Source organism: Candoia aspera, chromosome 4, assembly GCF_035149785.1.
Source record: "Candoia aspera isolate rCanAsp1 chromosome 4, rCanAsp1.hap2, whole genome shotgun sequence".
NCBI classification, from domain to species: Eukaryota; Metazoa; Chordata; class Lepidosauria; order Squamata; family Boidae; genus Candoia; species Candoia aspera.
This window is the reverse complement of record NC_086156.1, coordinates 105821183-105839419: the sequence shown is the minus strand read 5'-3', so window position 1 is coordinate 105839419 and position 18237 is coordinate 105821183. Positions and strand designations below refer to the sequence as shown.

The 18237-nt window shown below is 41.3% G+C and overlaps 2 protein-coding genes across 4 annotated transcripts in view; one reads left to right on the top strand and one right to left on the bottom strand.

Annotated features, from left to right (window-relative positions):
• Positions 1-18237, bottom strand: part of LOC134495821 (protein KHNYN-like) — a 239956-nt gene that overhangs the window by 44019 nt on the left and 177700 nt on the right. The gene's annotated exons all lie outside the window — the stretch shown is intronic.
• On the top strand, positions 2307-12793 carry LOC134496893 (vomeronasal type-2 receptor 26-like). The gene is made up of 5 exons (XM_063302609.1): positions 2307-2528; positions 3276-3451; positions 4175-4418; positions 10765-10891; positions 11886-12793. The coding sequence occupies exons 1-5, from the start codon at positions 2307-2309 to the stop codon at positions 12791-12793; spliced, it is 1677 nt and encodes a 558-aa protein (XP_063158679.1).

Below are 18237 nucleotides of genomic sequence, written 5' to 3'. Positions count from 1 at the left end.
GAAAACCAAGAAGGCAAAATGGCTGTCTGCTGAGACACTAGAAGTAGCCCAAGAAAGATGGAAAGCAAAAGGCAACAGTGATAGGGGGAGATATGCCCAATTCAATGTAAAATTCCAGAGGTTAGGCAGAAGAGATAAGGAATTATTTTTAAACAAGCAATGCACAGAAGTGGAAGAAGACAATAGAATAGGAAGGACAAGAGTCCTCTTCCAGAAAATTAGAAACATTGGAGGTAAATTCCAGGCAAAAATGGGTATGATCAAAAACAAAGATGGCAAGGACCTGACAGAAGGAGAAGAGATCAAGAAAAGGTGGCAAGATTATACGGAAGACCTGTATAGGAAAGATAACAATATTGGGGATAGTTTGGCCATGTGGTCAGTGAGCTAGAGCCAGACATCCTGAACAGTGAGGTTGAATGGGCCTTAAGAAGCATTGCTAATAACAAGGCAGCAAGAGATGACGGCATCCCAGCTGAACTGTTCAAAATCTGGCAAGATGATGCTGTCAAGGTAATGCATGCTATATGCCAGCAAATCTGGAAAACACAAGAATGTCAATCAGATTGGAAAAAAATCAACTTATATCCCCATACCAAAAAAGGGAAACACTAAAGAAAGTTCAAACTTTTGAACAGTGGCACTCATTTCCCATGCCAGTAAGGTAATGCTCAAGATCCTGCAAAGTAGACTTCAGCAATTCATGGAGCGAGAATTGTCAGATGTACAACCTGGGTTTAGAAGAGGCAAAGGAACTAGGGACCAAATTGCCAATATCCACTGGATAATGGAAAAAGCCAGGGAGTTTCAGAAAAACATTTATTTCTGTTCTATTGACTATTCTAAAGCCTTTGACTGTGTGGACCAGAACACATCGTGGCAAGTTCTTAGTGGTTTGGGGATACCAAGTCATCTTGTCTGCCTCCTGAAGAATCTGTATAACAACCAAGTAGCAACAGTAAGAACAGACCATGGAACAACGGACTGGTTTAAGATTGGGAAAGGAGTACTCTAATTCTTTCCAAATGACTTCAGAAACAACTTTCTGATTGATACAATCTATATATTTGCAAAATACAGATTGAACTTGTAGTTGTGCCCATTCATTTACAAAGTATTGTTAGGATTCAAAGGATTGCTGTCTACAGGTACATTCCTAATTTGGGAAAATCCTTTCTTTTCCCATTCCTTGGCAATTATCTTGGAGGAAGTGTATATTTCTGCTTATTGTAATATGTGGTTATTGCAATAAGAAGTAGGAAACAAATGAAGATGCTTCCCAAAGTTCCACTAAATCTTGGAAAATAGAGGAAAATCAAGACCCATTCCCACCACTTTTCATCTTCTTCTACCCAGTCTCAAAACTTGAGATGAATACCCACCCTTCAGGCACTAAAATTTTACCCACACTCATCCGACCAACTTAGTCTTTCCTTTCTTTATAGCTTGGAAATGGTTCTTCACCTGTGATTAATGACCACTCCCAACAAGTCTTCTTCCAATGGATGTTCCCTAATGGAAACCAACAGTATGAGGGGATGATCCAGCTGCTTTTGCTTTTCAGATGGACCTGGATTGGTGTCATTTCTTCACAGGATAAGAATAGCCTCAGGTTTCTACAGAATGAACTTCCCAAGTTCTCCCAGGGTGGTATCTGCTTTGACTTTATCGAACCATTCCCAATTGTATATTTCAAAATTGGCATTTAAGAAATGGTAGAGTCAGGGATTAAACTGTACCTCTTGATAAGTGATAGCACTGCCAGTGTGGCGGTCTTACATGGGGAAATTCATACTACAATCTTTTTGAGAATGTTTCCCAGACTTTTGGAAGTTGAAGACATACCAGTGAAGACAGCTAAAGTCTGGATGATGACAGCACAGATGGAGTTCACTTCTGTTCCCTTTCAACGATCTTGGGACATAGCTATCCTTCATGGTTCCTTAGCCTTCGCAACCGAGTCAAAGAAGGTGATAGGTTTCCAAAATTTTCTTCAGAGGAGAAACCCTTATGTGGAAACCAGAGATGGTTTCATTAAGGACTTTTGGAAACAGGCATTTGATTGTTCCTTCCCAACATCCTTGGGGGAGGAGAATGTTTGGAATCACTGCACCGGGGAGGAGAAGCTGGAGGCTCTTCCTAGGTCTGTCTTTGACATGAGCATAACTCCCCATAGCTATAATGTCTACAATGCAGTTTATGCTGTGGCCCACACACTGCAATCGATGAGTTCATTGATGTTCAGACACAGAACTATGTCAGAGGAAGGACAAAAGAACATTCTAGATCCAGTGCTGTGGCACGTAATGTCCTGCTTGCTTCAACACAAGAAACATTGCCATATCCTCATCCTCATGGACTTTGTTCAGCACAAGGACACTCCCATAATCAAGGCCAACAACGGGGGCCAAAGCTATGCCCTCCTGGTCTCCCTTCTGCTTTTCTTCCTCTGCCCTTTGCTTTTCATTGGTCGGCCTCAGACGGCAACATGTCTCCTTCGCCAAACGGCTTTTGGCATCATCTTCTCGGTGGCTTTAAAAGGGGATGCTTTAGTTACAGATCTCCTTCTGAAGTGGAAGAATTATCATTGATTTGCAGATCAGTACAGGTTAGGACATTAATTCCGCCTGGTTCCTATCTTCAGTGTCCTGTGGAAAAAGGGAAAGAACTTCAAAAAAGGAAGTCCAATGGGGAATGGCGGACTTGTGATCTTGTCTGTCAAAGGCCTATGCCTCGTTTTAGGTGTGTTGTGTACATGGCAAGTATAAAAAGAAGTTCAAGTGTTACTTTCACTTTTTTGATCACCATGGATCCTGGAGAGAGAGAGAGAGAGATAGAGAGTTCCTAATTGGAACACCTCTAGCCTCTTGGTTACTTATTAATGAGGAAAAGGAAAAACTTGATGAAATATGCAATCAAGTTGTTTTCTTCTACAATACTGCAAAGAACCCATAATTTTGCAATTATCTCCCGTGTACTTATCGACCTGACACGGGTAACTTCTACTTCATCTCCCAAAGGACAACCAATACACCTTGGCAGAAGAAAACCAAGATCAAAGTATGCTACTAAAAGATGTTCTGCCATTCAAGAAAGGGACTCCTCGCAGGCTGCTTGGTGACCTTCCCCTGAAGATTCCAAGTGCAAAGTTTGAGACCACACTGAAGTCAGCCAGAACTCCTTAAGGTCATTTAAGACAGGAATTGATGTCCAGAAGAAGATATTTCTACCTAATGCCACCCTTTGTGTTCCTGATATTACTGCTACTGCCTCAGACCGTGTCTGATGTCCCAGTGGCTACATGCAAAATCCGTTACCCTCTGCCAATAAGTCACCGGTATTATCATCCAGGGGACCTCACCATTGCTGGCATTATTTCTCAAGTCTACACATTTTCCGACCCTGTGACCTTCAATCAGCATCCATCTCATGACCTCCTGGACGAGATTGGGTAAGCCAAGAGCTTGGTGAATCCTAGCATTTTCCATAAGAGGCTGTCTTGCAGCACATTGTATAGTTATCCCAAGCAGGCAATTTCACCAAGGAAGGATAAATGGGAAAGAAGCTCTTACTAACGTTAGTGCTAGAGACTATTTTACACTAGTGGTAGTAGTAGTCCATTTAGTAGTAGTAGTAGTAGTCCCACCCTGGGAGGGAGACGGGCAGTGACAAAGTTTGATAGATAGATAGATAAATAAATAAATTTAGCTGCTATTCTATGAGTATAGATGAACATTCCTGTTGGGGTATTCAGCCTCCCAAACACTCCACAATATGAAGGCCAGATATGTCCCACATCAAAATGTTCCGGCCACTAGATTCAACACCTTGCCTACATAAGAACTTTCTAAAAGGAAATCTGATGGGAGTGATTACTAGTGCACCAGATATCAGCTGCATATATCATGCGGAAGTCTACCATCAATTCAGGTAACCCTTCCTGTGAATATGAACGAGTTTCATAAGCAACTCTGATGATACACAGACACCTGAGTGGTTTCTCCCACCTAAGATGCACAGGTGAATGCAAATAAATCAAAAAGTACAGAAATCTGAACCTTGAACACTCCAGACATCTCTGATTTATGGCCTAAATACTTGCTTCGGATGAAAATTTAGCAAGACTCATTTTCTTCAACAATTGCACTCATTCAGCATGTAAATCACACTGCAGATTTGTGACTCAGATGTATCAACATACCCTGGCCTTTGCCTTTGCTGTAATGGAGATCAACGAAAATCCTCAGATATTACCCAACCTCTCCCTGGGCTTCCACATCTATAATAGCCATTTTGTTGCCAGTTGGACTTACCTCGCCTCACTGGAGCTCGTCTCCACATGGACCAACTTCATCCCTAACTACAAGTGTGATAGTAAAGATAATATTGTTGCAGTCATTGGGGGACCCGATTCAGATGTGAGTTTCTTTATGGCAACCATTCTGAGCATTTTCAAGGTGCCACAGGTAAGATGTGCACTCAGGGCTTAGTGCCTGAACAAACTAGCAGTTTGTCCAGTCAGTCTTGATGCAGTCTGTTTGTGTGATATAGTATACCCCTCCATAACTTTGAAAGATGAGTTAAGGACGAGCCAGATCTTTAAGAATTAGAAGCTGGACTGGATCTCTAGGTCCTCTATTGGTAACAGAATGAAACTAATGCCAGCCACTGTCTGTGGTCCTGTGAAGTCAAGATGGCAATTTTTGTATATTTCTACACAATGCAGAAGATCTTAATATTTGTTCGGGTGCATACTGGACAGATAAGTTCCCTGAATGTCTAAAATGTGCAGGGCAAATTTTGATAGTGGTAGGATGCGTAACTTCCCTGCTGATAAAACTACAGCCCTGGCCAAGAACAGACAGAGGCACGGACATGCACACACACACACTGCCCACACACAACACACTAATTCCCATGGTTTAATAATATCATGAATTCAAAGAATCTTCCTTGGAATGATACTTAAATGGACGCAATGTCATAGCAACTTAACTGGGAGATTGGATGGAAGATATTTCAGAGCAGGAGTATCTGCAAGTAGACTCTGAGTGTTTGAGTGTGTGTGTGTGTGTGTGTGTCAAACTAAGCAAGATGGGGGGGCACACCCTCACCATTTGGAGCTCGGCCTCTTGTCTACATGTGGCAACGTCAGGTGCTATTTGTATATTTGTTATTTGTTTTCTTGTTCTCCATTCTTTCTTTTTCTTGTTTGTTTTGGTAAAAAATATGAATAACAAATTAGATTATCTGTTAAATCTTAATCTTCATACTTCTTGCTTGTTGGTTCTCAATCTTTTTCTTTGTTGTAAGTGATTTTCTCTGTTTTTTCTTAAACGTTATACTCAGGGATTTTTTTTCTAAAACAAAATGATGTGTAGAAAAAGAGTGGACTTTCCATCACAAGGCTGCATCTTCATTCTTGATCGTTTTGAAAGCCCCTCTGGAGATCCATATGTCTCACAAAAGCTCTGGGATTTTTCCCAAGGATAACAGAGTGACTAGTTTCAATTACCATAACTTTAGTAAAGGTTAGTAAAGTTTTCATGCCTTAGGCATGAAAGCCAGATGGGTGACTTTGAGCCAGTCCCTCTCTCTCAGCCCAACCCACCTCACAGGGTTGTTGTTGTGGGGAAAATAGGAGGAGGAAGGAGCATTAGGTATGTTCACCACCTTGAGTTATTTCTAAAATTATAATGGTAGATAAAAAAAATCTAAAAAGAAAAAGAAACCAGCTCCAGTCACAAATTAGTTTATTGTCACTCATACAGGATGCAGTACAATGAAACGCAGGGATCAAACTATATATAATATTACAGTGGTAATACTTCTGATGCAAAAGTGATCAATGACATCCTGTCCAAACACAGAGTCTCCTGACAGCCATCAGGACCAAACAAATCTTTGAAACCTCTTTGGCAATTTCATTGGAATTTTCCACCAAGGAGGACTCCATTCTGCTATGTCCTGCTACTAAAATCAGCATACGACCTCCAGACTAACTAATTAATTAAATTGGTGGTGGTGGCAGTGCAGCTCTACCAGGAAGCATCTAATGCAATTTCCCCAGAAGAACATATTTCCACACTTTATTTTTTAAAATATATATATACATTTTTATTGCCTTTTAATTAATAACAGAAAAAAAAGAAAAAGAAAAAACAAAACACACAAATAATAGTATTAAGATACATACACTATTAAGAAAAAAAACTTTAAAAAGTGATGTTACAAAAAAGTAGAGAAATACAACAAAGGAAAAAAACCTGTTATAGTGTATTGTTATAGATATAGATATAGATATAGATACACACACACACAAACACACACAAATTCCCTTCTCACCCTATGGGCGGTGCGTGTCTCCCTCCACCTCGGGTCCTCTCCAGAGGCCTGGGAGTTTGAGGGCTCTGCACGGGATCTCAGCTGTTCCAAGCACTGCATCTTCTGGACAGAGAGCTCAGAGGTTGCTCCTGGGGTCTGTTGGAGCCACTCTCCCAGCTTGGGGGTCACAGCCCCGAGTGCCCCTACCACCACTGGGACCACCTTGGCCTTCACTTTCCACATCCTCTCGTGGTTTTCCTCTCCGAATATAAATTAATCTGGGAATAATATTCAATTTGAGAGCATTCACCTTTCCCCAAAGGGTGAGGTTTGATTACTCCCATCTACCCATATCTAAAGAAACCTCTTTTATTCATACTGGATTATAATAACTACGTTATATCTTTTGGTATGCACATACCTAAATATTTAATGGATTCCGTACAAATACAGAATTGATATTCCTTAAATGTATGGGTAACTAAATTTTCACCTGCTGGCATCAATTCCTATATGATAGATCCCTTTAGTAAAATAGCAGGATATTAATTTATATTATCAGTGAAGGCCTCTATATCGCCATTAAATATATTCTCTGGTTTGCTATATAATTCTGAATAGAATTTTAAAAATGGACAATTTATATCCTTTGAAGTTTTATATCTTTCATCTCTTTCACCGCTAATAATTGGAATCATTGCCCTTTCTTTGGTTTTAAGCCAGAATTTTACCTGCTCTTTCACCATTCTCTCGAAATCTCTATCATAAACAGGTTGACATATTTCCCATGCTTTCTTAAGGACTATGCAAACCATCTTGTATTTCCAGACAATGACCTTCTCCAAACCTTCTAACGGTCATCGTTCATAAGGTCTATATATTGTACAAAGAAATAATAAAACTTGACTTATTTGAAAACAGAAAGGCACTTGTGTTGGTTCCTTTCCCAGAATATTTTTAGAATTCACAAGATTGCGACCTACAATTACTTTCCTTCTTCAGTATAATTGTGTTTCTTCCCATTCCTTGGGAAATAGCTTTGGAAGACTTAAACTTCATTGTAAAATACTGTCATTTACTAATGTTATTCCAGTCTGGTGCCATGACTCCTCACAATTATGAATTGGGAAACATGAAAAAAGTAATTTCTTTCATAAATTCATCCCGTCTCGCGTGGGGCGGGAAGGTGGGCAGCCATTCATGGGGTTGGCTCACACCTTAGAGCCTTTCCCACCTGATTAGAATTTTCTAGCCTCTTGGATTTTACACTTATTTATATTGTATTTTATCTTTGTAAATTGTTTTCTTTTTATAGGATTTTAATTGTTTATTATTATCGTTTTAATTTTATTGTAACCTGCCCAGAGTCCCTCTTTTGGGGGAGATGGGCGGTAGCAAAATTTGAATAATAAATAAACTATTAAAAAAGCCCAAATATTTCCCAACTCCCTGCCCCCCCTCAAATCTTGGAAAATAGAAAAAAGGCAGGCTCCATCCTAATGAGATTTGGTCCTACTCACTTTCCATCCTTATCCTCCCAGCCTCAGAACATGAGATAGATACCCACCCCTTCAGATATTACATCTTTGCCTACACCCGTCCTACCAATGTAGTCTTTCTTTCCTTTATAGCTTGGATATGGTTCTTCTCCTGTGATTAATGACCAAACCCAACAAGTTTTCTTCCAATGGATGTTCCCTAACAGAAACCAACAGTATGAGGGGATGCTCCAGCTGCTTTTGCTTTTCACATGGACCTGGATTGGTGTCATTTTTATACAGGATGACAATGGACTCAGGTTTGTACAGAATGAACTTCCCAAGTTTTCCCAGGGAGGTATCTGCTTTGACTTTATTGAACCATTGCCAACCCTATATTTTAAAACTGGCATTCATGAAATGATAGAGTCCTGGGTCAAATTGTACCTCTTGATAAGTGATAGCACTGCCAGTGTGGTGGTCTTGCATGGTGAGATTCACACTATGGTCGTTTTGAGAATGTTTCCCAGAATTCCCAAACTTGAAGACATTCCTGTGAAGTCAAATAGTAAAGTCTGGGTGATGACAGCACAGATGGAGTTCACTTCTATTCCCTTTCAACGATCTTGGGACATAGATATCCTTCATGGTGCCCTAGCCTTTGCAGTCCAATCAAAAGAGGTGGTAGGTTTCCAAAATTTTCTTCAGAGGAGAAACCCTCATGTGGAAACCAGAGATGGTTTCATTAAGGACTTTTGGACACAGACATTTCATTGTTCCTTCCCAACATCCCTAGAAGAGGAGAATGTTTGGAATCACTGCACCGGGGAGGAGAAGCTGGAGGCTCTTCCTAGGTCTGTCTTTGACGTGAACATAACTCCCCATAGCTATAGTGTCTACAACGCAGTTTATGCTATGGCCCACACATTGCAATCCATGAGTTCATTGATGTTCAGACACAGAACTATGTCAGAGGAAGGACAAAAGGACATTCTAGATCCAGTGCTGTGGCAGGTAATGTCCTGCATACATCAACACAAGACACATTGCCATATCCTCATCCTCTATCAAAGCTGATTCTCTATTAAGTTTAGGGTTTTCTCCATTTTAGAATTAGCATAGATATCTTGTATTGCTGCTCTGCTCTCCTTGGTTTCAAAAACATACCTTGGCAGATTTAAGGGTCTGACTTTGTTGTTGGCAATTCAAAGCCAATGGCAATGACTCTTCAGCATTTTATGACCTAGTGATCACAAAGAGAATGGAGGAGGAAATAAAGAGTTAAAGATCTCCTGGATGTCCTTTTTGACTATTGCTCTGCCTCCTCTTCATTTTATGGGATTGTTAATCTCAGCTTGTTTGCTTTTACCTTTCTTAGGCACACAGAGAAACAGCACATGCCCCTAGACTATCAACCTCTTAAGATAGTGACAGGAGTTGCTTATCCCTATAGTATATTTCCTCTAAACAAATCCTTTCATTGTGCAGATGCTCTTTGTCTCTGCTCCTGGTAGGATATAGCCAGCTAGCTAGCTAGCTAAAGCTGCTAGGCTTTTATTACCATGTATTGCATTATACTGTACTAATCATTGGTCAGGCCAGATTCCATGGTCAACTCCCAACTAAGAGACAGGAATAGCTTTCAGAAATGTTCGTCAGCCTTCAACATGAGGCTTGATATTAACTTCATTAGTTAACTATCTAGGTAACTGGGTCCAAAGGCATAGCTTTTTCCAGTTAAAACACAATTAGAGAAAAGGCCATAGCAACTAAACTTATGTTTATGGGAAGGCTAGCTCTATGGGTCATGGTCGACTCCCGACTAAGAGACAGGAACAGCAGGGGACCTCCAGTTCTCAGCAAACTCCAATACCAGCATCTTGGTTTCTCTCTTCATTCATTTCTTTCCATTCAAGCTGGTCACTATGATAGATAATTATCTTGGTGCCTGAGATTGCTTCATTTCTTTTTCTATTTCTTCCTTCTATTTCGTCTTTAGTGGTATAGACAGCAGAGTTACACCTGATGATGTTCTTGGTTTGACTATATTGTACTGATATTTTTCAGCATATTATAAGTAAATCATTAATGCCACACCTGGTCAACTGTAAAGTTGAATTGTGCTTATTGATAGTTGCATAGGCAGTGCTAATTCGCCCTTCTCAAATAACCTCATCTTGAAATATATTTCAGTATTTGTATATTTTTGTATAGCTTTATCACTTATCTCTTTTTGTTCCACTGTCCATTTAGTTCCATCAATTTCTAAGAAAAGTCTCATTTAACAACAGTGTTGGGGAAATGATTTCCTTTGATCAGAATGGGAACCTGGAAGCGGGATTTGATATTATCAACTGGGTCACATTCCCAAATCTAAGTCTACATCGAGTCAAAGTTGGAAAATTTGATCTCAGAGCTCCCAAAGGCCAAGTGTTCAATGTTGACGTCGATGCCATTAGATGGCCAAGGAGATTTAACCAGGTATTTCCCATGAAAGGAAAAGAGCTGTATGGCTACCTTCAGGCAATTACTTGAAGTTCTTTCCAAGCTTTTTGCAATGACCCAGATCTTATTTGGCCAAAATCCACAGCAGAGTCATTTAAGTACCTGTCAAGGTTGTAGTTCTTCGTACAATTACATACAAGAGATGATATTTGCAGAAATTGGTGGGATATAACACCAAACAATTCCATTGCAGAGCCATTGCCCCAAACCTGGTAAGCGTGCAAATATTGGAATTAGACTTTTTTTTCATTTATTTACTTGCAGGATTGCAGTAATGGCCTTTGGCTGGGATGGAAAAAATAAATGTATTAATTTAGAGCATTTGCTCTGTGCACATTACTCTCTTAAACTACTGCATTATTCCGATTGTCTAATGTGAACCAATTTTAGGTGGCTAAAATCCAGGGTTCAACCCAACATCTAGGTATTTTGCATTGTCTGCTTCTCTTTGTGCCAGGCACAGCCTCTTTCTTTGTGCAATGAACTCTGCCATAAAGGTCACAGCAAGACCAAGAAGGAAGGGAAGCCATTTTGTTGTTATGATTGCCTTCCGTGCCCAGGAGGAAAAGTTTCAACGCAGATGGGTAAGGATCTCAGGGACAGGGTTTTAACTTGGAGGCAGGTGGTGATGTTCATAAATCTTCACATCAAGATCAGGTTGAAAAGAAAAGGTCTGTTCCTTTGTGTTGATGTCAGAGGCGTCTCAGGATCCAGTGGACTGGCCAGCAGGATATGTAAAGGAGTAGAGTTTCCATCACAAGAGAACACCATGGCTTTCAGAATTTTCTCCTCCCTGTGGATGCCTTTTGGGATGGGTGCTTGATCCAATTGCTTACCTGGATCTGGAAGAGAGAGCTGAAAACAGAGCCATGTTGCCAACTTGTGGGCAAGAAAGCTGCCCTGATTGCTGGTATAGATCTGAATATTTTCTCTTCCTGCTCACCATGCCACTTGGTACACATGGGGTAGGAGGATAGCGACTGTTATTAGAGCAACAAATAGAAAGAGATTATTTGAAGCAAAACACACATCAAAGCTATTTGTTATGTTGGGGAAAATCAGTGGAATTGTGTTTGGAATCGTCAGGTTCCACCTAAGATCAGTCCATTTACTGAAATGGATTCCGATCTCTAAGACATGCTGAACATTTCCCAAAGGTTTCAAAATGCCTGAGCACTGGCAGCTGATGAAGAGAAAACTGCCCAGCTTCTGCTCTTATGGACAAGCAGCAAGACTCAGGTTCCAGTCCCCCTTCATCCATAGAATTTGCCCCTGTCACTCCCTCTCCCCAATGTATCTCACTGGGTTCTTGTGGTGAAAGCAGGAGAACAGAGGGCTATGCATGTTGCCTAGAGCTTCTGAAGGAGAAGTGGATATAAATTGAATGAATGAATGAATGAATGAATGAATGAATGAATGAATGAATGACAAATTGACATTAGGCTCTGCATAAGACCTCATGAACACACAGTTGCTTGAGAATCATGCAATTGTGTTTGGAGCTCATAGCATGCCTTGAGTTGTTCTCTTCATCTTGATTCTATACACCGATTTCTAAGACTTTGTTTTCCCTTTCAGACATGGATTCTTGTTCCCAGTGTCCAGATGACTCCTATCCCAGCAAAGCCCAGGATCAGTGCATTCCAAAAATTGTCAGCTTCCTATCTTTCCAAGAGCCTTTGGGGATCACGTTGGCCATTTTTGCCCTTTTATTTTCCTCCATCACGGCCCGGGTCCTCGTGGTCTTTGTTCAGTACAAGGACACTCCCATAGTCAAGGCCAACAACCGGGGCCTCAGCTACACCCTCCTGGTCTCCCTACTGCTTTCCTTCCTCTGCCCATTGCTTTTCATTGGTCGGCCTCAGACGGCAACCTGTCTCCTTCGCCAAATGGCTTTTGGCATCATCTTCTCGGTGGCTGTTTCTTCTGTGGTGGCCAAAACCCTCACTGTGGTCCTTGCTTTCATGGCCACCAGGCCAGGCTCTCAGATGAGGACATGGGTGGGGAAAAGGCTGGCCTTCTTTATCGTGCTTTCCTGCTCCCTCCTTCAAACCACTCTTTGTACTGTGTGGCTGGCAAGCTCTGCTCCCTTCCCAGATCTGGACATGCACTCTCTGCCTCAAGAAGTGGTCCTAGAGTGCAGTGAAGGCTCCCCTGCCATGTTCTACTGCATCCTGGGTTTCATCGGCCTCTTGGCCATGATCAGCTTTACGGTGGCTTTCCTCAGTAGGAACCTTCCAGACAGTTTTAATGAAGCCAAATTTATTACTCTCAGCATGCTGCTCTTTTGCAGTGTCTGGATCTCTTTTGTTCCAGCCTACCAGAGCACAAAAGGGAAATACACAGTGGCTGTGGAGATCTTCTCTATCTTAGCCTCAGCTGCTGGATTATTGGTCCTCATTTTCTCCCCCAAACTCTACATTATCCTGATAAGACCTGAGCTGAATAACAGGCAACAGCTCACAAGAAAAGTCCTTATAAAGTGAGTTATAGGAATCAGTCTATTTGTACATAATGGGATTTAGGCTAGCAACAAAACCACTCTGGGCTTTCCAGCAATGACAAGTGCCTTAATTGCCTTTTAAAATAGAATGGCTGTGTATAAGTGTAATAATATAATATATAATGTTCTCTTTCTCTCCATTCAATCATGCATATAGTGTAATAATTAAACATTATAGAGACAGATTCTGTTACAAAATATGGACAAAGGTCCTGATTGTGAGAGCTTTAAGCAGTCAACCATCCTGATCCCTGGAGCTATAAGATTCAGTAGGTCACAATACTGAAACAATTACCATTCCTGAACAAAATTTTGAGGAGTATAAACAGGAAGAATTGTTAAACAATATATGTTGTAGCCAGAGATAAAAGGCCCATCTGAGAGTATTACTGTCTTCAATGGTGGGTACAGAAGTCCAAGAGCAGCAAAGTACAAAAGTATCTCAAGCCTGCTCAGATGTTCAGGTTGTCTAACAGCTGATAGTTGAGAAACTCTGTTCTGGCTGCAGAAATGTAGAGCTCGGGCCTTCTAGATGCCTTTGCCCTGCAAACCTGGGGATTTATCATTAATTAATTTGAATAACACCCCCTCCCCCAATCTGGCTCTCTGCACCGGTGTTTCCAAGCGTATACACTCTTACTTTTTACCAAATTTGCATCTGAGGGAGAGAGGGCTTGCAATTAAAACCTCAGAAAAATTGAGGAAATGAATATGTTTGTCTACATTGGTGGAGGGTTACTATGAGAGGGAAATAACTTGGATGCTAGGAATCCAGGTGAAATTTATGATGGAATGGTGATTTTAGGGTTAATTTGAAGAAGGCAGCAGATGGCCCCAGAACTGACCTTCACTAGCTTCTGGGAAGTTACAGACTTTGCTACCCAAGTTCCTTTCTCTGTGAATACAGCCTTTTTTATTAGTTAGAGTAGAGGATAGCCTCCCCCAAGGCAGGGAACTGACTGCCCTGGCACACTACCAAGTTAACAAGGTAGAGAGATCAGAAACCAGCTATCTCATATTTCTCCCCAGCAAAAGTGCCCAGCTTTGGGGAGTGTTTTGCCCACCCAGGGGTGTGAATAATTATTGTATGCCAATGATCATGTACCTCTGTGTTCTAAACATGTATAAAAGTTACTTTTTTGCTCTGAGTGCTTGTTGTGGGACTAAAGTCACAAGTGCCCTCTCTTCTGCAAAATAAAGCTATATAAGAGATTTCTGCCTTGTGTGTTAACTGGCGAAGCATGCCAGGTTTAAAGAACCCAGAGTTCCTGGGACAACATTTATAAGAATCATAATGTAAGAAAGAAGGGAAAGCAAGCCAGGATGGTGTAGTGATTAAGCAGCTGGACTAGGAGATCTAGTTTCTTGTCCTCCCTTCAGCACAGAAGCCCACAGGAGGACATTAGACCAGTCCCTCTCTCAGGCCTAGACTTGAAAAAGATCTCAGAGGAAGGCAGCGGCCAACCACTTGTGCAGTGGTCCCAACAAATGGCATGGGCCTGTCCATTTTGCTAGAGGAAAAGGAGAGAAAAGAAACTGCTTAAGAAGACCAGAGAGAGAATTTAGAAGCTTTTCCTCCCTATCCTGCTATATGCCCTGCTTGGCCAAACTGTCTTTAATTTTGGATCAAGGGAGGTGGATCATCCAGTTCTTTGTACCCATTAAGGAAATCCCCCAGCTGCAGAAAAATTGAGGCCAACAGAGTGAGAAGCCCAGTGTGTGGAGCCTGTGGGAGCAGATTGGAACAAGCAGAGTGAACAGGAAGCAGGAAAAAAAATCTGCTAGGGGCCCTATGACTGAGAGCTTCCCCTGGGCAATAGTTTTTAAAACACAGGTCTGGCTGTTATATAAAAGAACAGGGGTACCCACACTCATATTTGGGTCAAGTCCAATGCTCTTGCATACCTACAGACTACATTTTTAAAAAGATCTGCTTCTGAAGAAGCATTATCATTTTTTTATAATAGTTTTACTAGAGTTTACATATACAAAGATAAAAAACTAATGCAAACTAAGACCATATAAAAGTAAAGAAATGCAAAGAAATATAGAAAAAGAAGAAAGACAGAAAAAAGAAATTTTTAAAAGATTATTCCCTTCTCCTCCAGACAAGTATAAGCAATTTCACTAAGTTAACACCTTCTCCAGTAAGAAAAACAGAAAACATAATAATCCCCTCTTCTCATATCCCATCCCTTCTTGATAGTCAAAATATAAGAAATTATCGTTTCCTAATTAGCAAAGATCTATTAAAAGCTACCAGAGTTAGTACACAAATTTTAACCTTCATTTTAAAAAATCCATTTTATAATCCAATTTATCCTTTCCTCTAAACAGTAAAACAAAAGAAAACTCTCTTCACTTATAGATAAATCCTTAAAACCTGGTCATACAGTCCTGATCAAGAAAGAAAACCCATTAATAACTACCAGAACCCACAACATATAAAATGTAACCCTGATCAAAAAGATTCACCTTATAGAGCTTCTGTTTACTCTTAAAAAGCTTAATTTTTAGCCCTGTTGAGTAATTGTCATGTTCCCCGTTGCAAGGCATATGTGCATCACAATGGGGAACATGCACATTAGGTAAGAGGAAGGCATAATCCCTAAATCACTCAAGCACCCATAATCCAGAAGGGAACCCCCAACACAATAGATAAGCCCTTCAGACCAAATTTAGCACCCATAAAGAGGTAAGGGGAACGCCTTCCCATTTCCCCCGGGGATGCATTCACACCTCCCTCAGGCACGCATGTCCACAGAGTAATGCCCAACATAATGGGAGCATCTTCAGGGGACGCACCCGGTCCGGACGAAGATAGGGAGACAAAGGAGGTCGCCGGGATCGCCCATCAGCTGACGCATCGCGGTCTCAAGCACCCATCCGGTCCTGGCCCGAGGGTGGAGAAGCACGATGTCCACCAGCAAAGTATAAACAGGGCTCCCTGTTGCCACATAAGGATTCCCGTCTTTCTCTCTGCACGCACTCCGTTCAAATAAAGCCGGAAATCCTTAGACCCTCTAAGTGAGTCTGAGTCTTATTCTGAGCGTGGCTGCCCTGACAGTAACGTTCCCCATGTTCATTTCTGGTCAGGTCTTTGTCTTCTTTCAGGAACAGCCTCAATAATTTCTGTTTGTCTCCTCCCAGAAACAACGTCATTGGGTTAAATTTACTCTTTCTGTAAATCCAAGATAAAAAGTCCTTCCAAGCCAGTCTTCCGATTTATTATTGGCATAATCCCTTTCCTTGGATTCTCCATGTCAACATCTGCCATATCACTCTTGCACTCTGGCATTTTTGAATTCATTTTCAAAACCACAACATTTCTTTCCAGATCGCTTTTGTGATTCGGCTTCAAATCGACATCCAAGACAGCCTCGGTCTCTCTTTTGTCCCGTAGCATCTGTTCCTCTATAACCGGTGTTAAATTCATTTTTGTAGTAGCAGATATTTTTGAAAGTAAGTCCTGAGTGTACTGTTCCCGTTAATTTCTCTGAAAGTAAGATAATGCCGCTCCATTATCAATAGGCATCTTCCCCTTTAAATGCTCTCTGGTGCCCTCTAGTTAAGCTTCAAAGTCCACTCTTATCAAATGTTTATTTTCCGCTGGCAGGATTTTCCCAGGAGAGAGTTCTCACAGTTAATTTCAAAATTTCAAAATATGTTTTATATAAAATGCTAAACAATCCATAACAAAATGTTACAAATCCTTCTGGTGCTATAGCTATTCCAAGCCAATTCTAAACTTCCTTTGCTGTCTTCAATTCTTTTTCATCTTTAAATTTACAAAAATCTTCTTACATCAAGGATCCCAGGAAATTCTCCCAGTGTGCTGAAACCTGCCTTTCAGAGGAGTCCTAATTTCCAAGAAAACTTTAATAGATAGTATCCAATGGTATGAGAAGGAAGATGGATGCTTTGGAACTGTGGTGTTGGAGGAAAATCCTGAGAGTGCCTTGGACTGCAAGAAGATCAAACCAGTCCATACTCCAGGAAATAAAGCCAGACTGCTCACTTGAGGGAACGATATTCAAGGCAAAACTGAAAGTGAATCTAGTGTCCCTCTGAAGGCTCTGAACCATGGCACTGGCAGTACGTTTCTTCCCTCAATTTCCGGAGTGCTCAACTCACTGGAGATCGCAATTAAGTGATTTCTAGGCAGGGAGCCTCTGTATGAAGTACCTGCAGGTGATCCGGTCCTCTCCTTGATCCAGAGAGGGTTCCAAAGAGCCAAAATCTGCACCGGCTCCCCTTATCAGCCATGACCATTGGCTCTGCAAAAGGCAGAGCCATCTTGAATCTACCATTTCTCCTCCAGAAGTCCAAGAAGAAGCATTATCATTGATTTGCAGATCAATACAGGTTAAGCCCTTAGCTCAGCCCACTTTTCCTGGTTCCCATTTTCAATCTCCTCTCAAAGAATGGAAAGAACATTAAGCAGGGAAGCACAAAGGGGGGAACAAAAACTCAAGGTAGAGATTATTCCTCCTGAATCAAAGGCCTACATTTTTAGGTGCATTGTGTACTTGGTAAATATAAAAAAAAGGGTGGGTCTTCAACTGCATGGGTGTAGCTGCTATCTTTACTTTTTCAACCCTGCCCACCATTAAGTTACATTTTCTCAAAAATTAAAAGTTCACCTGAAGGCCAGCTCCTTGGGATGTGTAAGGGAGGTTTCAATCCCACTGGTGTGGCTGCCATATTGATATTCTGACCCAACACAGCCCTGTAGATACCACTGGTGTGTGTGTGTGTGTGTGTGTGTGTAGTTAAATTTATATACTGCCTGACTGCCAGCAACTCTGGGTCGTTTAAAAACAAGAAGAAAACACAAAACAAAAAGGAGCAGAGATGGCAGAGATAACAAACCCAGATGGGAACAAATTCTGGTCCCAATCAATGGCATTGTTTAATTGAAGGAACTAGAACTGGTTGGGCAGATACTATGGGAGACAGGTGGTCCCTCAACTAACCAGGCCATTTGCCATGTAGAGCTTTATAGGTAGAAACCAGCACCTTGAATCACACCTGAAGCAAAATGACAACTAGTGCAGCACGCAAAGCAGACCTGTCATATGAGCACAATGACCAATAATGGGCCTATGACACTACATTCCGGACCAGTTTCCTAATGAACTTTTTTTTAATTTATTTTCTATCCCACCTTTATTATTTTTATAAATAACTCAAGGCGGCGAACATACCTCATACTCCGTCCTCCTCCTATTTTCTCCGCAACAGCAACGCTGTGAGGTGAGTTGGGCTGAAAGAGAGGGACTAGCCCAAGGTTACCTAGCTGGCTTTCATGCCTCAGGCAGGACTAGAACGCTCAGTCTCCTGGTTTCTAGCCCATTGCCTTAACCACTATACAAAACTGTCTCTCTTCAAGGGCAGCCTCATGTAAAATGCATGGTAATAGTCAAG